The sequence below is a fragment of the Henckelia pumila genome, chromosome 1 (genome assembly GCF_033568475.1).
Source record: "Henckelia pumila isolate YLH828 chromosome 1, ASM3356847v2, whole genome shotgun sequence".
In the NCBI taxonomy this organism is placed as follows: domain Eukaryota; kingdom Viridiplantae; phylum Streptophyta; class Magnoliopsida; order Lamiales; family Gesneriaceae; genus Henckelia; species Henckelia pumila.
Window position 1 is genome coordinate 163,087,053 of NC_133120.1, and position 21,027 is coordinate 163,108,079.

At 35.2% G+C, this 21,027-nt stretch overlaps 2 protein-coding genes across 2 annotated transcripts; one reads left to right on the plus strand and one right to left on the minus strand.

Moving 5' to 3' along the window:
• Positions 1–9,945: 9,945 nt before the first annotated feature.
• On the plus strand, positions 9,946–10,410 carry LOC140874359 (uncharacterized). The gene has a single exon (XM_073277644.1). It carries the CDS (start codon positions 9,946–9,948, stop codon positions 10,408–10,410), a length of 465 nt encoding a protein of 154 aa, XP_073133745.1.
• Positions 10,411–15,139: 4,729 nt separating this feature from the next.
• Positions 15,140–16,068, minus strand: LOC140876298 (uncharacterized). The gene is made up of 2 exons (XM_073280223.1): positions 15,855–16,068; positions 15,140–15,492 (listed from the first exon to the last, which is right to left on the minus strand). Exons 1-2 carry the CDS (start codon positions 16,000–16,002, stop codon positions 15,365–15,367), a joined length of 276 nt encoding a protein of 91 aa, XP_073136324.1. The 5' UTR covers positions 16,003–16,068; the 3' UTR covers positions 15,140–15,364.
• Between the last annotated feature and the right edge of the window lie 4,959 nt (positions 16,069–21,027).

The window sequence follows — 21,027 nt, forward strand, 5'->3', positions numbered from 1 at the left end:
AATTAAAAGAAAAATTTTATAAAGAAAATTTTATTTTAAGTAAAATAATATCATTGTTATAATAGTATACAATAATTTTTGCTATAATATATAGATGATAATTAATAAAAAAAATTAGTTTCAGTAAAATAATATCATTTTTATAATAGTATACAATACGTTTTGCTATAATAGATAGATGATAATTAATTAAAAAATCAATTAAGTTTTCTAACATTTAACATCAGAAATAGAACGGAAAGGAATTATGATTATTAAATAAAAAATAATTAAAACACAATTAAGGTTTTTAACATTTATCATCATAAATAGAACGGAAAGGAATTGTGGTTATTAAATAAAAAATAATTAAACAAAATATTATTTTATACAAAAATGGAAGCCAATGGAAAAACATGAAAAATGATCTTTGGGATACCTAGTATGAAGTATATCATATATTAATGATCTTTGGGTTTAGTTCTTGAAGGTGTAACTTACGGGGTAGTTGTCCAATCTCTTAATAATATTTGCTCCATTCGTGAACGTAGGCTAATTTTGGGCCGAACCACGTAAATCTTGTATTATTTATTTTTCGTTCTTACTATTTTAGTTTTGTGTGATTAACCGAAAACTGATCATTTCATTTTGATCAGGTGATTTATCAATTCTTCATTGAATACTTGTCCAGATTATTGTTTTAAATAAACAACATGATCAAATATTTTTGATGTTTTTAGAATAAGTAATGTTCCATAGTTGAGTGTATAGGCACGAGCAATTTTAAGTCCATTCCTTGCCTTATTTTTCTGCCATACATGGCTTTTGAGTCAATTCTTTAATTTAGATTTTTTTTCAATGTCGATGAAATCCGTAACGATTATACTTCCATGAATCCGAATTTGTTGAATTTATTTATTTTTATTTAATTGCGAGGTTACAGTCGAGTATCTTTAATGCGATTCTCCTTTTGTCGCGAAAGAAAACAAATCTTAGCGATGTCCGAGAATGGAACATTCATGTGATTCTTGTCGGTTGTCGCGTAACTGGATACCACACCTCCATGTTTCATTTTCCTCACATTTATAGTTATTGATATTTCATCTTTTCTCCATTTATTGTATGTCCACACATACTCTTACGTATTATCTCTCTCTCAAATATATTATGTTGTTTTTATTACACAAGTTAAATAAATTTAACCGATTTAATTATTTTTTATTTGATTTATTCAAAAAATATTTTTTTAAAATCTTAACGGTCATATTCTTGTGTCTAACGTATATATGTCTCTTGGAGGCTATAAATACAACATCGCTCAAAAAATCAAAGAGAGAAAAAAGACGTTTAAACAGATTCATCAGTTAGTTGAAAGTATGTCCTTGATGTGAAGAACACAACATAATCTTGAGCCTTCAAAGTTAAGTTCTTCACACCCGAACTCATTCACACACATATGAGAGATGATTTGTAAAGATTAGTTGAGTGAGAGTCTTCATACAAAGACATTAAAGATTGTGTTGTTAGGTGGAAAATAGGTGGATGGCAGTGGTTGGGAGTGGGGGAAGTGGATTAAATGCCTCTGCATTTAATTCACGCGTTTCTTTTCCCCTATAAATAGGCAACCTCTCTCCCATTCGTATTATCCCATTCCTCTCTTCTTCTTTTGTATTAACATTAGAGAAGAGAATAAAAAGAGAGAGAAAAAAAGGGTTGTTTTTTTTAGGTGTTCTCTTGTGTGAGTTAGAGAAATTATTTTCTCGGTAATACTCGGGATTTGTGTGTGGTGAGATATAGTGTTTTGTATATACTTGTAATATTTCTCCGGTTATAAAAATATTGCAGTAGCTCCGTGGACGTAGCCTATATTAGGTGGACCACGTAAATCATTGATGTTCTTGTTGATTATTTTATTCCGCAATTATTATCGTCATGATCACTCCGGCTTAATCCCTAACAATTGGTATCAGAGCAGTTACGGTGTCCGGGAGCCTTGGTGAAAAATTTCTTAAAATTCTGAGTATGCTCTGTGGTTGCAGCTTTGTCTGATCTTCCACATCAAAAAAGATTTTTTGAAATTTTATTAAGGCAGGTGAAGCGATGGCCGGAAATGATGGATCGGGACCAAGAATCAATAAGTTCGATGGTACAGATTTTACGTTTTGGCGGTTACAGATTAAAGATTATATGTATAGCAAGAAGCTACATCAACCTTTATCCGGGGTGAAACCAGAAAATATGGAGGATGATGAGTGGGAGCTTCTTGACTGAAAAGTGTTAGGGATAATACGATTGACCCTAACAAAGAACGTGGCACACAACGTGGCGGAGGCAAAAACCACGGAGGAGATGATGTCCATTTTGTCGGACATGTACGAGAAGCCATCAGCAAATAATAAAGTGTTCCTCATGAAAACGTTATTCAACTTGAAGATGGAGGAAGGTGCTTCGGTGGCGGCACACATCAATGAATTCAACACGATTGTTTCCCAGCTAACATCGGTTGAAATCAAGTTTGATGATGAGATCCGTACACTTATTCTTTTGGCATCTTTACCAAATGTTTGGGAGCCGATGCGGGCAGCGGTTAGCAATTCTGCTGGAAAAGGAAAGTTGCAATTCAATGATGTCAGAGATCGAATCCTTGGTGAAGAAGTTCACAAGATGGATTCGGGAGAAGCAACATCATCGAGATCTGCCCTAAATCTCAAAAACCGAAGTAGGGGCAGGAGTAGCGAAAAAAGTTCTAACCGATGGCGTGGCAGATCCAAATCAAGGAGTGGAAAAGACAAAAATACATTCGAAATGAAATTAAAGTGCTGGATCTGTGGTGAAACTTGTCACATGAAAAAGGACTGCAGATCACCCAAGAATAATGCAAATGTTGTTACTGAGGATGTACATGATGCCTTAGTACTATCCATGGAAAGCCCGGTTGATTCATGTGTTATGGATTCGGGAGCTTCATTTCGTACCACCGGTGATCGTGAGATATTCAGTAATTAGTAATTACATTGCTGGTAATTACGGAAAAGTTTTTCTAGCATATGGAAAACCGTTGGAAATGGTTGGTATGGGTGATATCAGTTTGAAAATGTCAAACGGATCTATCTGGAAGCTCAACAAAGTGAGGCATGTACCAAAGTTGACCCGAAATCTGATCTCAGTGAGACAACTCGATGACAAAGGTCATAAAGTGACCTTTGGTGATGGATCTTGGAAAGTGAGAAAAGGAGCCATGATTATTGCTCGAGGAACAAAAACTGGAACCCTCTACATGACTTCCAGTTGCAGAGACATGTTAGCAGATGTGGATTCTGGAGCTAACTCAAGTCTATGGCATTGTAGACTTGGACATATGAGTGAGAAGGGAATGAAGATGCTGATATCAAAAGGAAAGCTACCAGAGTTAAAAACTGTCGAACACAAATTATGTGAAAGTTGTGTTCTTGAAAAACAGAAAAGGGTGAGCTTTTCAAAAGGCGTTAGAGAACTGAAAGCATCAAAGTTGGAGTTGATTCATATTGATGTATGGGGACCATCTCCTGTGACATCCCTTGGAGGCTCAAGATACTACGTCACATTCATCGACGATTCGAGCAGAAATGTTTGGGTTTATTTTTTGAAAAATAAATCTGATGTTTACGAAATCTTTAAGAGGTAGAAAGTCATGGTGGAGAATGAGACCAACTTGAAGGTGAAGTGTTTACGGTCTGATAACGGAGGAGAATATGAAGATTTTGAGTTCAAGAAGTATTGTGCAGAGAAGGGGATCAAGATGGAGAAAACCATTCCTGGTACATCTGAACAGAATGGTGTGGCTGAAAGAATGAATAGGACCCTGAATGAACGTGCCAGGAGCATGAGATTGCACGCTGGACTACCGAAATCATTCTGGGCTGATGCAGTTAACACTACAGCGTATCTAATCAACAGAGGACCTTCGGTACCACTTGATTGAAAAATACTAGAGGAGGTCTGGAGAGGCAAAGGAGTAAACCTTTCGTTCTTAAAAATGTTTGGTTGTCTCTCATATGTTCACATCGATTCAGCCAGCAGAACGAAACTGGATCCGAAATCAAAGAAGTGTTTCTTTATTGGTTATGGAGATAATGAGTTTGGTTATCGGTTCTGGGATGACCAAAATCGAAAGATCGTTCGGAGCAGAGATGTCATTTTCAGTGAGCTAGTTTTGTACAAGGACAAGTCAGACATTGCATCAGGAGATAAATGTCCTGAAGTCCAGAAGTCAAATGAAGTGTCATTGATAGATATTCCTATTAATGATTCGGATGATAGTAACCAGGAAGAAGAAACTGCACAAGAACTTGATCCACAAACTCCGGTGATTGAACTCAGAAGATCGCCGAGAACAATCAGACCACCTCAGAAATACTCCTCTGCACTTCATTATATTTTGCTGACTGATAAAGGTGAACCAGAGACCTTTGAAGAAGCGATGCAAAATGATGATTCAATCAAGTGGGAGTTAGCCATGGAAGATGAGATGGATTCACTGTCATCCAATCAGACGTGGAAGTTGACGGAACTTTCGGAAGGCAAGAAGGCATTACACAACAAGTGGGTGCACCGAATCAAAGAAGAAGTTGATGGTAGCAAGTGGTACAAGGCGAGACTTGTTGTGAAAGGTTTTCAACAGCGAGAAGGCGTTGATTACACTGATATTTTCTCTCCAGTGGTGAAGCTGACCACTATCAGAACTGTACTTGGATTAGTGGCGAATGAAAACTTACATCTGGAGCAGTTGGATGTAAATACGGCGTTTCTTCATGGTGACCTAGATGAAGAAATTTATATGAAGCAGCCACAGGGATTTGAAGTACGAGGGAAGGAGAAAATGGTATGCAAAATTCAGAAGAGCTTGTACGGTCTCAAACAAGCTCCAAGACAGTGGTACAAGAAGTTTGACGGATTCATGAATAACAACGGTTTCCTAAGGTGTCAGGCGGATCACTGTTGTTATGTGAAGAAGATTGATGGTTCTTATATCATTCTACTGTTATATGTGGATGACATGTTGATAGCAGTATCTTGTCTGGAGGAGATTGATAAGCTCAAGAGAGAGTTATCAAAAGAATTTGCAATGAAGGATTTGGGAGCTGCAAAACAAATTCTTGGTATGAGGATCTTGAGAGATAGGGTGAACAGAGTCTTGAAGTTATCTCAGGCAGAGTACGTGAAAAAGATTCTTAGCAGATTCAACATGGATGAAGCTAAACCGGTTAGTACTCCTTTGGCTAGTCATTTCAAACTAACCAAAGCCCAATCACCATCGACAGAGCAGGAGCATGCTTATATGAATAAGGTTCCTTATGCCTCTGCTGTCGGAAGCCTCATGTATGCAATGGTGTGCACCAGACCAGACATAGCACATGCAGTGGGAGTTGTGAGCAGGTTTATGAGCAATCCAGGAAAACAACACTGGGAAGCAGTGAAGTAGATTCTCAGATATTTGAAAGGTACTATTAGTTCATCTCTGTACTTCAGAAAGTCAAATTCAGGCTTACAAGGTTTTGTAGATGCCGACATGGGTGGTGACCTAGACGGCAGGAAGAGTACTACTGGATATGTGTTCACATTGGGTGGTACGACAGTAAGCTGTGTGTCCAAGTTACAAAAGATTGTTGCACTTTTGAGTACTGAAGCTGAGTATGTTGCAGTGACGAAGCTAGCAAAGAGATGATATGGTTGAGATCATTCCTTGAGGAGTTGGGTCAGAAGCTTGAAGATAGCACGTTATACTGTGACAGTCAGAGTGCTATTCATTTGGCAAAGAATCCTGTTTATCATGCTAGGACGAAGCATATACAGGTTCGGTACCATTTCATCAGATCGGTTCTGGAAGATGGAATCTTGATGCTTGATAAGATTCCTGGAAGTAAAAATTCAGCTGATATGTCACAAAGGCGGTGACCACTGACAAGCTAAAGTTGTGTTCAACTTCAGTCGAACTGCAAGTATGAAAGAGGAGGTATAAGTTGCTGCATTGACTGTGTGAAGCCATGATTGTAATCAAGTCTTCAAGTGGGAGAATTATTAGGTGGCAAATAGGTGGATGACAGTGGTTGGGAGTGGGGGAAGTGGATTAAATGCCTCTGCATTTAATTCACACGTTTCTTTCACCCTATAAATAGGCAGCCTCTCCCCCATTCGTATTATCCCATTCCTCTCTTCTTCTTTTGTATTAACATTAGAGAAGAGAATAAAAAGAGAGAGAGAGAGAAAAAAAAAAAAGGGTTGTTTTTTTTAGGTGTTTTCTTGTGTGAGTTAGAGAAATTATTTTCTCGGTAATACTCGGGATTTGGGTGTGGTGAGATATAGTATTTTTTATACACTTGTAATATTTCTCCGGTTATAAAAATATTGCAGTAGCTCCGTGGACGTAGCCTATATTGGGTGAATCACGTAAATCTTTGGTGTTCTTGTTGATTATTTTATTTCGCAATTATTTTCGTCATGATCACTCCGGCTTAATCTCTAACATGTGTTTGTAGTCTTGACATAAGAGACGTTAAACATTACTGCAGATTGTGAGGTTGAGACCTACAATCGAGAGTGTGCTAGGAGTTTCTATTAAGCAAGTGATAAGTAGAGCCGTCAATTTGGGTTAGGCCTGTCGGGTCGGCCCGCCCCATCACACAATTTAAGTGGGTTGGGTTAAAATTTTTTCAACCCAACTAAAGGTGGGCCTAGGTGGACCAACCCGCCTAGGCCCGTGACCCGCGCAAGTTGGCCCATCGCGGGCCTGGAGAATTATTATTTTATTTTTATTTTTATTGTGATATATGTATTTTTTAATGAAAGTTGTGAATTTTTTTGTATTAATTACTTTATATAAAATTTACACGTATGAAATCAATAATTAAAATTTTTATTAATATATTTCTATTGATATTTATTTATGAAATGAAATTTATAATTAATTATAATGATTTTTATTTATTTTTATTTGTAGTAAGCCAACCCACGGGCCGACCCGCCTAACCCGCAACCCACCTTGGGTTGGGTTGGGTTAGGTTGAGGATTTTCAGCCCGCCGGGATGGTGGGCCGGCCCGCCCCATCATGGGTTGGCCGGTCTGACAACTCTAGTGATAAGTCCTAAGTTGAAATGGGTTTGTACATAGTTGTGTACTAATCAAACTATCAAAATCTTCTAGTGGATCCTTTCGAGGAGGAAGAAGGGTGACGTTGGAGATTGAGCTCCGAACATCCATAAACAAATTTGTGCATCTTTACTTTATCGCATTTACATATTGTTGTTGTTTTTTGATGATTTTTTGAAGCATTTTATATGTTCTTTAAACTACCAAAATGTTGCATACAAAGTGTTTGATAAAATGTTTCAACCAAAATATTTTTATTATCTCAACTTGCAATCTTTTCAAACGGTTTTTAAAATGCTTAATCGGTTTTTAGAGGATTATGTTGAGTGTCTTCCGCTTGATTTTGTAACCAAACTCGATATAATCTCTTGGTGTTTGGTTCATTTTTGGACATTTCAAGCTATTATAGCTCAAAATTTTTAAAAGTGTCTACACACGTTTTTCGATCCTATCAATTAACTTTAATTTTCTAACATAATTTATTTTTAGGTTACTGAGTCAGTGACCATAAATATTAAATTAAAGATTAATATTAATCATGATTTAAACTCTATAACCATTATTTTTCCCTTTAATTTCTTTGAATACTTACAAATGCTCTACTTTAAGTTGATTCGGGGTAGACCTATTTGTTATATGGATAGTATTCCGAATTCTGAACACAATAGCACTAATAACAACAACAGCAACAACAAGTCGAGGCGAGAGAATCTCTCTATCCTCAAGATGAAATTGTCCGTTAACAGTGCTTAAACATTGGCGGCAATCGTCTCTAAGATACAACAACTTTACAATCGAGATATAGCAGCACAACAAATATCTCGATCTTCGTCAAATGAAAATATGTGTCAACTTGACTTTTGTGAGAGACAGAGGGAAGAATTTGCAGAGAGATCTGATGTATCACATTATCAGATGTTACCGATCAGTTTTTCTGCGTTATAAAAGTCATATATATATACTATGACTTCAAAGAACACGTTTTATGGCCTAAGGATGCAACCCATGACAAAAAAATCCCAGAAAGAGTCGTGACTTTTTGGACTGCATGCAGCGCGTTCGAGCGGTAAAATTTAACCGCTTGGGTGCCCAACTTTTGCCAAACTTTCTGTCCCGCTTATTTGACGATGCGCCCGAGCGGTAATATTTGACCACTCGGGTGGCCAACTTTTGGCCAACCTACTGTTATGCATGTGAGGTGCTGCGCTCGGGCGGTAATTTATTGCAGCTCGAGCGCTTACAATAAAATAATAAAAAATATTATTTTAACTAAATTTTGTCCAAAAAGAATAATAGAATCATAAGACCTCGCCCCGCCGAGCCGACCGGCCGCGCGCGTGTGTTTGTTGCATCGATTAGCGTCTTGCCCCTTTACAAAACATCGGTGCCTTAAGGGCCTAATCTCATAATCCAAAGTTGGATTATATAAGGTGAGCAATACATTGGAGTTGTTCTAATGTGGGACAACTTTCCGTCCAATTTATTTCACCAAATTCAAATTTTTCCAACACTTGGGACAAGCCTTTGGGACAAGCATATTTCAAGCACATTTCAAGCCATTTATTCCAACAATTCATTCAATATTTTTTTTCAACACTATTCATGGGGAAGGGGCTTACATAAGCATATTTTGCAGTATTTTGAGACTCTTTTCACATCAAATGGATGCTCACATGTATGGATGTTTCCAATGCATGTCTTTCTTACTTAAATCACAGCTATTCCAAAGAAGAAAAATCCAGATAATCTTTTGGACTTTAGGCTTATCTCTTTGTGTAATGTGCTCTACAAAGTTGTTTATAAGGTGCTTGCTAATAGAATCAAGACTGTACTTAAATATATCATCTCTCCAATGCAAAGTGCTTTCCAAACAGAAAAGTTTATTACTAACAATGTCCTTATTGCATTTGAGATTGGGAATTATTTGAAGCGTAAAAGACAAGGAAAGCAGGGGGCGGCAGCTTTTAAAATTGACATGTCAAAAGCTTATGATCATGTTGAATGGGAATTCTTGAGACAGGTGATGTATAGGCTGGGCTTTCACAATAAATGGGTGGAGTTAATTATGCTTTGGGTTACTTCAGTCCGGTATAATGTGATTCATAATGGTAATGAGATCGGGCCTATCTTTCCCCAGCAAGGTCTTTGTCAAGGAGATCCCTTATCTCCTTATTTGTTCCTTATTTTCTTTGAAGGTCTCTCTGCGTTGCTGCATTCCGAAGAGCGTCAAGGAAATCTTCACGGAGTAAAAATAGCGTGCTCTGCTCCATCCATTTCGCATCTGTTCTTCGTGGATGACAGTTTTCTCTTCTTTAGATCAGAGGTGGCGGAATGTGGTATCATTAAAGATTGTCTTCAAAAGTATGAACTTGCCTCAGGCCAGATGGTGAATCTTTCTAAATCTTCAATTTCTTTCAGCTCCAATGTCAATCCGAAACTAAAAAATGAGCTATGTGTACTGTTGGGAGTAAATTATACAAACAATCATGGTAAGTACCTTGGCTTGCCCTCACTCATTGGACGAAATAAAGCTGAAGTCATCTTATGTTATGAGCATCTTTGCTTTACCTTTACTTCTTTGTGATGAATTAAAACGCATGATGAGTGTTATCTGCTTGTTTACCGACTAGGACAGATTTACGTCGTAGAAGAATGGAAGTTTCGAAATGGTGTCCGTTGTGTTTAAATGAGCCGGAAGAAGATTTTCATGTTCTCGTTTCCTGCCCAGTTGCTCGTAGCATGTGGAGCATTACATCTGTGGGCAGTTCTGTGGGTTCAGAGCGGAGCTTTGCGGAGTGGTTGAATAATGTGGCCTTAACTTAATCTCGTAGTGATATTGAGATGGTTGCGATGGTGTTGTGGAGCTTATGGCATAACAGAAATGATGTGGTGTGGAACGCTCGAAGCAAGCCAGCAACTAGTATTTATCAAGCAACTCTTGATCTTCTATCCCAATGGAAAGCTGCACATGATCTGAAGATGAACCATTCCAGAACAATTACACAACAGCATCAGCTAAGTTGGCAAAATCCAGTGGGTGATTTCCTCAAATGCAATGTAGACGCAGCAATCTTTAATTTACTTGGGAAAGCAGGTTATGGATGTATTATTAGAAACAATGCTGGATTGGTTGTAGCAGCTATTTATGGATGCTTGCCAGGTATTAAAAATCCTTCGATTGCGAAAGCTATGGCGATTAGAGAAGCTCTTAGCTGGATTAAAGATTTGCGCCTTTCCTCGGTCATCGTTGAATCTGATGCTTTTTTGATAGTTGATGCTTTAAATTCTACAATAACGGATTCTTAGTCAGTTGGGTTGTTAATTGAAGATTGTAAAGCCCTGGCTCGGGAAATTCAATCTGTTTCTTTTGTTTTTGCTAAAAGATCAGCAAATCAGGATGCTCACTCTTTGGCGAGGAGTACTACTTCTTTGTCTGATCTTGACGGTTGTTTCATTTCGTCGCCGTTTGTAATTCAGTTTGTTAATTACCTCTTTTGATTCCAATTAATAAATTGGTTTGCTTTGCGCATATATATATATATATATATATATATATATATATATATATATAAATAGTTGAGCCCCTTAAAGGGAGGATACTAACTTTTTTTTTCCGAAATTGCATTTATAGTTCATATATGTAAATTTAATTTTATTTACATATATTTTTCTCAACTAATAATTATAATAAGATAAATAATTTTCAAACCTTTTTATACATTAATTTAGAAACATAAAAATATATTATTTATATAGAACATATCTAATTAAATATATTATATTATTTTACTCACACGCTATACGCTAATTGTAATTGTTGTTTGGAGTATTTGCTAATTGCTAAGGGCTTAAGATTCACAAGTTTCATATTCTCTGAAAAATTGCATTTAGGTTCATGATTTCGAACTCCAATTTAATTGCACATAGGTAAGTGCAAAACGAAGAGAGGTTGCAAAAATCTATGATATTTAGGGATTGGTTGCAAAGATCGTAGATGCTTAGAATCAAACTATAAATTTGATTGGCATGTGATATATCATCTATATATTTTGCATGTCATTTCATCTCCACCTAAATTGTTGATTTTTTTTTGTTGTTTTCTCTAATGTATGGTGCGTAGATAGACAAACATTTTTAAAATTTGTTTCGGTCCATATTATTTTATGTATTATGTTTATGATCATTTCCTGATAATACAAGTTTTAGAAATTGAATTTTTAACTCTATATATATAAATTTTTAAATTCTTTTCAAAAGTAATTAAGTGTTTTTCTGGTGACGTGTGCAGAAGCGCATACATACAAAGGGGTCAGCAAAAGACACCATAATCCAACTAGTGATTCATCATTAGGCATTGTCTCATATTGGAAGTAGACAAGATACACCTCTCTTTTCCAATATATGATCTCATCGGTTAGCAAAAACATATCATTAAAATCATGTTTTTAACTCCACCTGACGTGTAAATCATTCCCCTTTACTTTTGTGGCTAGCAAGGTGAGTCCGCTCGTGGTTTTGGCCTATCGAAAAATTGTCAACACAATCAGTTTATTTTATTTTGCGATGAATGCTCTGCTTCTTATATTGTGTTTGGATATATGAATTTCATTTGATTATAGGGCTCGGGCTATGCTACACCGGGTGATCTTCACCCGGTGCAACATCTGCCCTTGATTGGGCACCCGGGCTCACAATAAAATGGGCTCGGGTGCCCAATCAAGAGTAGATGACCCGGTGCATCATAGCATATTCCTAATTATAGGGATTTGATTCGAGAAATTATTTGGAAGTTAAATTTGAAATGTCATTCATCTTGCATATTTCAAATACATCACAATTATCATTACATTTATATAAATGAATAAATTGATATATCTAAAATAAATCCTATATAAAACTATCCAAACAAGTTACATATTTGAAATTTATTGCTTCAAATCCTTCAATCTAGATGTTCCTGCTAGCATCTCATCAACCTCGTCGATTATAAATATTTTTACACTGTTTTTTTTTATAAAAAAAAATGACGTAGGAACCTCCAGCCGCCAACTTTTGGTGCGCAATGGCTGAACCCTTCGACAAATGTAATAACCTATAAACCATGCTAGCCAGATAAATTGCATTGGACAAGTCTTGTGTGATAAGCTCGCCCAAGGAGTTGTTGGTAAAAAAAATCGAACTCCTGATTATTAATCACATACTCCATCAATAATTCGAAGTCTCGGATACCCACAAGAGCTTTTACACTCTTAAATCTACCTCCTTGTATGACTTATCTTTTATGTCGCCAAAAATCATCTTACCATTTTCTAACTCATTCATTCCATTTTAAGTCCAAGGCAAAAGGATGTCTTTAAACAATATTGTTTTGCGCCCCTGAACATTTGGATTAGGTTTAATTATTGTTCAAACTCAATGATTCGCATGCTTAGAGTATCTTATTCAGAGCCAATGTATGTGCACCAACTTTATGCATAGAATTTTAATTCCCACTAATTTGTTCCAAAACACCAAAGATTAACACATTTTTAAGCAAACGGATAAAGCGAATATGGAAAGCCAAATATAAAGATTTTGTTTAATGGTAGGTGCTATAAAAGGAGATTACCTTTATACCACTAGTGTAATTATTTGGTTTTAGTCAAAGATTAACTTTTTTCCTCCATTAACTTGTTTAGAAACCTAACAGCAAAATATATACATATCCATCTATCCACATATATTCTTGATCTTGTCCACACGATCGTTGAATGGAGTAATGACATACACACATGCAAACAAAAGCAAAAGTTACATTTATTAAAAAAAAATTGGCGTAAAAATTGAAGATATGTTTTGTGGAAACACATCAACTGCAAACAATATTGCACAAGTCGATAAATCGATATTGGAAACGATTGACGGCTGACTTCTATATCCCATCTGGGACCAAAGTCACAAACTTGAAATGTGATATCGGGTCTTACGATTTTGTTTTTGTTTTGTTTTGTTTTTACAAAATAAGATGAGAGGGACTTGAACTCGAGTCTCGGACGATTGACGGACAGGTCAGACCAATCGGGCTAGAAACCCGGTCTTATCTTGGGTTCTACCATTGAACCAACAAGTATCACTTACTTTCTATATATAGAACTTTGTATATACACAACTATGCAATTAAAAAATAAAAGTTCATGTGACATCCATGGAGATATTGAGTAATCTTACCTTTTACATATTCCACTACATGATGCAATAATGCTGTAGCATTAAATCCATCATGGTAATATTTTTCCAATTCTTTGACAAAATGAAAGTCAATTTGGTTATAAAATAAAAAAAGAAATTCAAGAAAGTCAAAAACCCCATTAACCAGGAGATCCTATCATATTAAGTCAAGGTTGCCATGGATCCACTATTCATAAGCAATAGGAGGAAAGTGGAAAACTCCAGAAATTTCAAGTAGTGGGTTCAATAGGAGAATTTTGAAAGAACTTTAAGCTAATTAGGTAACTAAAAGCACTTTAGAGGTCCACAACTTCAACTGTTTGATTGAATGGAGTATCCTTTTTCTGTCATGTGCAATAATAACTTTGATGAAAATCTTCTCTTCCTTTAATTTCTGAATATTATTTCATTAAGGGAGGGGAAGCAATGATGATTGAGGGAGGGGGGAAAAAACGAAGACAAATGAAACTGATCGAATTTGCGGGTGGAAAATTAGGCGAGAGTTTAAAAAGGTGGGTGGGTGCAAACAACAAAGCTTCTAACACAACTATATTTCAAGAAATGAAATATCCCAACAGTTTAAACGAGAGCGTTCATGTGTCCCCAGTAGATATCCAACAAGATATCACATAGCATAGTTACCCAGCAAGTATTCCTTGGTTAGCAACTAATTGAGAATCTAACATCACCAGGTGAAAAAACAGAGCAGGAACAAGGCATATAGCAAACACGCAGTAAGTAAGATAATAAACGGGAATAACGACTTCTGGCCCGTCAAATTACCAATAAAGGAATGAGATTCAAGGAATAAAGTTGGAACGGTAACTGCGCAGTACTTTTTTTTGCCTTTTATAGTCAAAGATGAAACAGATAGAGTTGGAACGGTGGGGATCAGAAATGAAGTGTAAGACATGGTATTATGCCTGCTTGTTAGTAATTGATTAAGTGTTGGCACACTAAGCAAGGCACTAAATGGAGTGATTTACTTCTAAAGATCTTATGCCTGCATATATTTCTAAGGGTATTATATCTACAACTCCATTTTATACCTTATGCATTGCAAACCAGCTATTAAAGAAATTGAATAAGTAAAAGTTTGGGACCTTGGAGCACAGAAACCAAGAATTAATCTAAACACTTCATCTAAAAATACTTCATTAAGTGAATGATAACAGTGTTGCAACTACTAGTTCTCACAAAAAAAAAAAGAAAAGAAAAATGAATCAACCCCTCAAATTTGAACAAGTTCTGGTTTGGGGTTTACCAGTAAGCATAAAAGAAAATTCAGAATGCATATTGTAACTGGAACATTAGTTGATAAATTGTTGGGCTTCAGGCTCCACTGAATCTCTATCTTTCACTTTTTCTTGGGCCAAGCCATTCAAAGAATATTCACATTATTTGATAAATAGTTTGTAAACCAAGATTTTCACCCACCACAGTTACTAAACAAGTCCACTGCAGAACACCGTATATAAATTCAATCGAGATGCATACGTATTCAAAGGAGAATATTGTCATAGTGCATAACCTAGACCAAATCCAGTGCTTAATCCAATAGGGGGCACAGCTTGTATACCTAGGTCTTTGAAATTATAGTTTCTTGTCTCCATATAAGTGGATTGTGTAAACCAGTAAATGAGCATGAAACATATAGGGATTGTTTTTTTAGATTGAAAACAGCATTATCCTTTAACTGTTCTACAGAAAATTTATAACTCACGTCATCATCCAATTTAAGTTTAGGTTTTAGTAGCGGACTTGCTCGACTACTTTGAGAGTGCTCAATAAGAGCTTCACAATCTCTTGCGAAGAAATGTAATTTACCACGGAAACAACAGAAATAATTTCACCACCAGTATCACTTAGCTGCTCGTACAATATTTAATAAATCCATATCATTATTACAATCTATCTTTTGAGATGAGCGTTGTTTAGAACGCAACACTAAAGATCATTTTTTCAGCAAGATAAAAAGACAACTATATTGATACAAACCATTCTGCATTATCATTTCATAGACAAAATTGTAAAAAGAATAAAAATGAACGTGTCACAGGACCTGCCCCAAAAGAAACCTCCTAGCAGAGACAGATTTCTTATCCTCTTGTAGTCCTGAATCTGACTCATCATGAAACCACCCAACGGATTTTTGAGCTTCTTGCACAATTTTTGAAATCCCTGCGTGTAATAAAATGTGAAGAAAGATGAAAATAATACGAAAAAAGAAAAACTGGTAAAAATTACACAGACAACCGACTGAAATAAATTTCTTTTCCCGCGTTTCAGGATCAATTCAGCATGCATTACAATCAAACTGATCCAATCCAAGACCAAAAATTCCAGACAACTCGTTAACCAAAATCACAATTTATCGCATGTCTTTAGGTCAAACGCACATAATGCCAACATAAAAATGACTAAAGAGTTTCCGAAACGTCAAATCTTTGATTCAAGACCCAAAGCAACGTAATTCCAAGCACAAATTCAATTACGCATGCATTCGAGAGTCGAGACTCAGAGAAAGAGAGAGCTTGTAAAACCTCCAGAAACAGTTTGCTTGTTGTGACGAATATCGTGAACGGTGGCCGATATTTTCCAGTACAGCGGCCGTCCGACGTAATACAGTGCCATCACCGCCGCCGCCGCCAGTAGAATCCGGAATACGAGCTTCACCGATCGAGAAGCCATTGCTTCGGAACTTCACTTCCAATTTTCCAAACTCCAATGGATCGTGTGACAGATCGAACAGGAGCAATAAACACACGTGCGAGAGGCATCGCCAATTTTATTATAATCAAATATATTTTTAAGACTCTTAAAAAATATATATATATATATTTTTAAGATCCTTTTTAAATAATTTTGTTTAAATGTATATTTTTTAAATAAATAACTAAGGATATTCTCTCTAATATTTTCTCTTAATCCACACTTAAGATTTTTTTATTGGAATTTTTTTAAAAAATAAATCCTTAAATTGGCATAATTTCGATTCACCGGTAATTGATTAAATTTTGCAATAATTCTTTATTTTTCGTCTTACAATTCAATCTCTTTATAGCTCATACGACATTTGATCGTACACTAATATGTGTGGTATCATTGTATTTTTGTTATGACGTGAAAACATGCAACCATTACTTTTCGGTGCTCACTGAATAAACTCCCGAACTAATGCAGTAGCATGTAAAATACGCTTGTCAGGTAAACCATACAGGGGCGGATTCACCATAGGACGGCCCCCCAAAAAATTAAAAAAAATAATACTATGTAATTAATATTTATATGAATCAGTATATATAAACACGGCCCCTCTTATCTAAATGAAATCTTTTGTAGCTTAGTAGAGAAAGTATCTTTATGAACTTTATACCTAGAGTAATTTTCAGCTGCCCAACCATTTCTACCTAACTCGTCCCCGATCACTAAAACCCACTACCGGGTTTTAGTTGTTTTTTTAAAAAAAAATTCGTATTACTAAAACCCACTACCGGGTTTTAGTTGTCGGGGATAAGTTGAGCATTATTGGTTGGGCAGCTAAAAATTTATCTTCTTGAATTTATTTTCTCGCATGAATCTTTTGAATTTCCTTGCGAAGAGCACCATGTCTTCATCATCATCATCTTCAACTTGGCTAGATAAGATAATCCCCTTTGCCTTGATCTTTTCATCTTCTTTCTTTATTTTCTTCCTTGTAGACAATTCCAACTCATGGGTTTTTAGAGTCCCATGGAGTTGATCAAGATCATAGGAAGCGGTGTCGCCTTTGTTGGATTCTATGATGGTCGTTCTCTTTGCATCCCACTCCTTGGGTAAGGCGCGTAGAGCTCTCCTCCACACTTTCTTGGTTGGATATTGTTCCCCAAGTTGGGCTAGCTCATTGATGATTTGAGAAAGCCTTCGAAACATGGTATCAACATCCTCACTAGCCTCCATCTCAAATGTCTCGTATTTGAGTTGAAGTAGATCGATCTTTGTCTCCTTGACTTGATTGGTCCCTTCGTGGCATATATCCAATTTGTCCCAAATCTCTTTTGCGGATGAGCACATTGAGATCCGGTTGTACTCGTTCATATCTAAGGAACAATGAAGAATATTCATAGTTTTAGCATTTTGAGATATCAATTTCATATCCTCCTTTGAAAAGTCGTTCATTCCCTTAGGAATTTTGACTCCCTCAACATCTTTCGTAGGTATGTAGAGACCTTTCACGGTTACTTTCCAAAGGTCATAGTCTACGAATTGGATGTATAGGGACATTCGATTTTTCCAATACCCGTAGTTTATGTCATTGAAAAGAGGAGGACGATTTGTTGATTGCCCTTGAGCATAGTCGCTCGCTAGATTTTCCATAGAGCCTTTTTGAAAATATTTTGAAAAAGGTGGCTCTGATACCACTTGTTAGAACCTAATGGGGGGGGGGGGGAGGGGGGATTTAGGTTCTATTGGCAACTTTAGCAATTTAAAGCGATTATGCAAATACGCAAGCGGAAGACTTAAAGCAATCAAAAATAAATGCGGTAAATAAATGCGTAAAAAAAATAAAGCGATAAATGAGATAAAATATGTTTATAGAAGTTCGACAATAAATCGTCTACGTCTCCCCTTCTTGGTTAAGATCGATTAACCAAGGATTCACTAGCACTTCAACTTCTTGGCCTTGATGGCTCCAAGGATAGCCGTAAAACTTGACACGATCATCGCGCCGATATAACTCGATACTCTTGGCCTTAAGGGCTCCAAGGATAGCCTCAATACAAACACTTGGCTTCACACTCAAGTGCTTACAACGATAGCACAACACACTTGGCTTCACACTCAAGTGTTTACAACAATAGCACAATCAACTCACAAACTATTTTTACAAACACTCTCAAATATATCACACAAACACTTTGATAGTGAGAAATTGCTTGCAAAGGAGAGAAGAGATGAGTTGGGATGTCTCCAAATGACCTTGGATGGCCTCTATTTATAGTTGGCAAAGATTTGAATCTGATTTGAGTGCATGGAGCATGTATTGAGAAGTCAAGGAGTGACAAAAAGTGTTCGGCGCCGCTGTCTACTTTTTCCCAGCACTGAGTGGATTTTGTGGAAAAATCATATCTCATAATCTAACCGTTGGATTGATCTGAAATTCAAACCAAAGCTTTAAAACATCTAAATCTGCATTCGAAACGGTGGAGATGCGATTTTAAAGAGTCAAAAATTTCCAGTAATTTTTGGAAGTCGCTTCATCAAGTTTTCGAACTTGTTCTGTGCAACAAATTTGAAAAATTTATATCTCCATATCCATCCGTTGGATTGATCTGCAATTTGGACATAGGTTGTAAAACATCCGAAATTTGAATCAGATCGGTGGAGATTTGATTTGTATGTTTCAAGCATTCCCAGTTATTTTTTGAATTTGATTCTTCATCATTTGCTTCATGTTCTGCAGAAATAGGTACTGTGCAACCTTTGTGGAACATTATAGCTCGATATCTAGCCGTTGGATTGATATGAAATTTTGATATAAGTTTGAAAACATCCTGATATTGATTTTGATCGGTGGAGATTTGATTTGGATTTCTCAAGAACGTCCAGTAATTTTCAAAAGTTGATTTTTCATCCTTCGCTTCAAGTTCTGCAGAAATAGGTACTGCACAACTTTTGTGGAAAAATCATAACTCCATATCTAGCCGTTGGATTGCTCTCAAATTTGGACAGTACATGTAAAAATTCCTCATCAAGATTATGACTGATGGAGATCGGATTTCAATCCATAGAAAAAGCCCAGTAATTTTTGGAAGTTGTTACTCCATACTTTGGCTTCTTCTTGTCCCTTTCTTCATATCCTCATAACAATATTTCATGGCATCCACATAACATTGTGTTAATTATATGAGCAATATGAAACTTAATAAATACATTGATAGCTTCAAAATAACTTTCAATAATTTATTTGTCAATAAATCTAATCTGCAAAATCTCACTTTAAATGGTTAGTAACAATTAACCGAGTTTTGTAATCATCAAAACATAATATTATGAGACTTGTTAATGCATTAAAAACATTAATCTCATAACACGAGATTTGTATGTGTTTATGGCGTAACAATTTGGCCTTGTTTTTATTTGATATGCATTGTTTTAAATAAAAAATGATAATTTTGTGCATCTACTATTTATTATTTGGTTTTTTTATTATTTTATTTAATTTCTCTATTATATATCTCTAATATCTAATCTAATACTATATTCTATACTATAACTATAAATATATGAGTTTCATTTGTGACCAATTTTACTCTTATCTAATATAATAATATAATCTATACTACAACTATAAATATATGAGTTTGATTTGTAACTAATTTTACCCTCTTATTTATGTGTGGTTCATCAGGTTGTTTATGTCATTTTTTTCACAAACTTAATAGAGTCATTAATACTATAAATAACTCCACCAAATTTCATAACCTTGTAGTTTGAATGTTTAGTGGAAAATGATATTTCTAGGAAAAATAAGAGCTAATTTTTTTTATTATTTGATGTAAAGTAGAAGGTTTATTGATTGATGCATGGTAATTGGATCCGTGTGTTTTCATTTAATTATTTCGGTAATGTGAGTTAAATATTATAATCGACTACCCACTTTAATTTTTGTGAAATTAATGTTTTTTCCCTTTTCATAAATATAAATAAATTTTGATTTCATCTTCGTGTCTTTGATTTTATTTCAATATGAAGGATATAAAGGCGTCTACATTTTTCCGATTTGGTTTCCATATTTTATTTTAAAAAAATAATAATAATTTTACGTGTAATTTTTTGCTAATAGCCACAAGTAGAATAAAAAATTAGAAAATCAAAAAAAATCCACAAGTTCCTTTAAATATGTCGGTAAATATCATTTTTGTTAGTTTCTTTCCAATGAAACTGGGTATTGAAACAGGTAGATTATAAATACGCTTTTGTAAATTTGTCTAAAGTTTATTTGCACTAAAATTTGATTAGTTGATTTATTTTTAATTTTATTTATATATTTTATTCTTCTATCTATAATTTATTTGTGGTTCATAAGGTTGTTGTGTCATTTAATTTTATGTACTAAATTAATATAGTCATTAATAGTATATTTAACTCTACCAATTTTGATAACCTTGTAGTTTGAGTGCTTAGTAGAAAATGATATTCCTAAGAAAAAAATAAGATCTATTTTTTTATTATTTGATGTATAATGGAAGGATTATTGATTGATGCATTCGAAGCGTGTGCTTGCATTTAATTATTTTGGTAATGTGTGTTAATTATTATGACCGACTATCCATTTTTTGTGAAATTAATGTATTTTTTTGTTTCCTTCTCATATTCCTAAATATAAATAAATTTGCCATTCATTTACTTGTATTTGATTTTTTACTTCGATATTAATGATATAAAAACATCTACATTTTTTTGTTTGGCTTCTAGATTTTTATGTTTTTCAACCTTTACATATAAGTTTTGCCTAATAGCCACAAGTAGAATAAAGAGATTAAAAAAAATAAAAATACTTAAAAAAATCCACAAGTGCCTTTTAAAATATGTCAATATATGTCATTTTTTAGTGTGTCTTTACAATGAAACTGAGTATTGAGAGCATGTGTATTTTAAGTGTGTTTTTGTAAATTTTTCTAACATTTATTTGCACTATAATTTTATTAGTTTGATTTATTTTCAGTTTTATTC

What these genes read in the sequence shown, in the direction of transcription:
- LOC140876298 (XM_073280223.1), bottom strand. Translation starts at nt 16,002, where the DNA reads ATGGCTTCTCGATCGGTGAAGCTCGTATTCCGGATTCTACTGGCGGCG. An exon ending in CAAGCAAACTGTTTCTGGAG is followed by an intron (nt 15,493 to 15,854) that starts GTTTTACAAGCT and finishes TATTACACGCAG; the next exon opens with GGATTTCAAAAATTGTGCAA.
- LOC140874359 (XM_073277644.1), top strand. Translation starts at nt 9,946, where the DNA reads ATGGTTGCGATGGTGTTGTGGAGCTTATGGCATAACAGAAATGATGTG.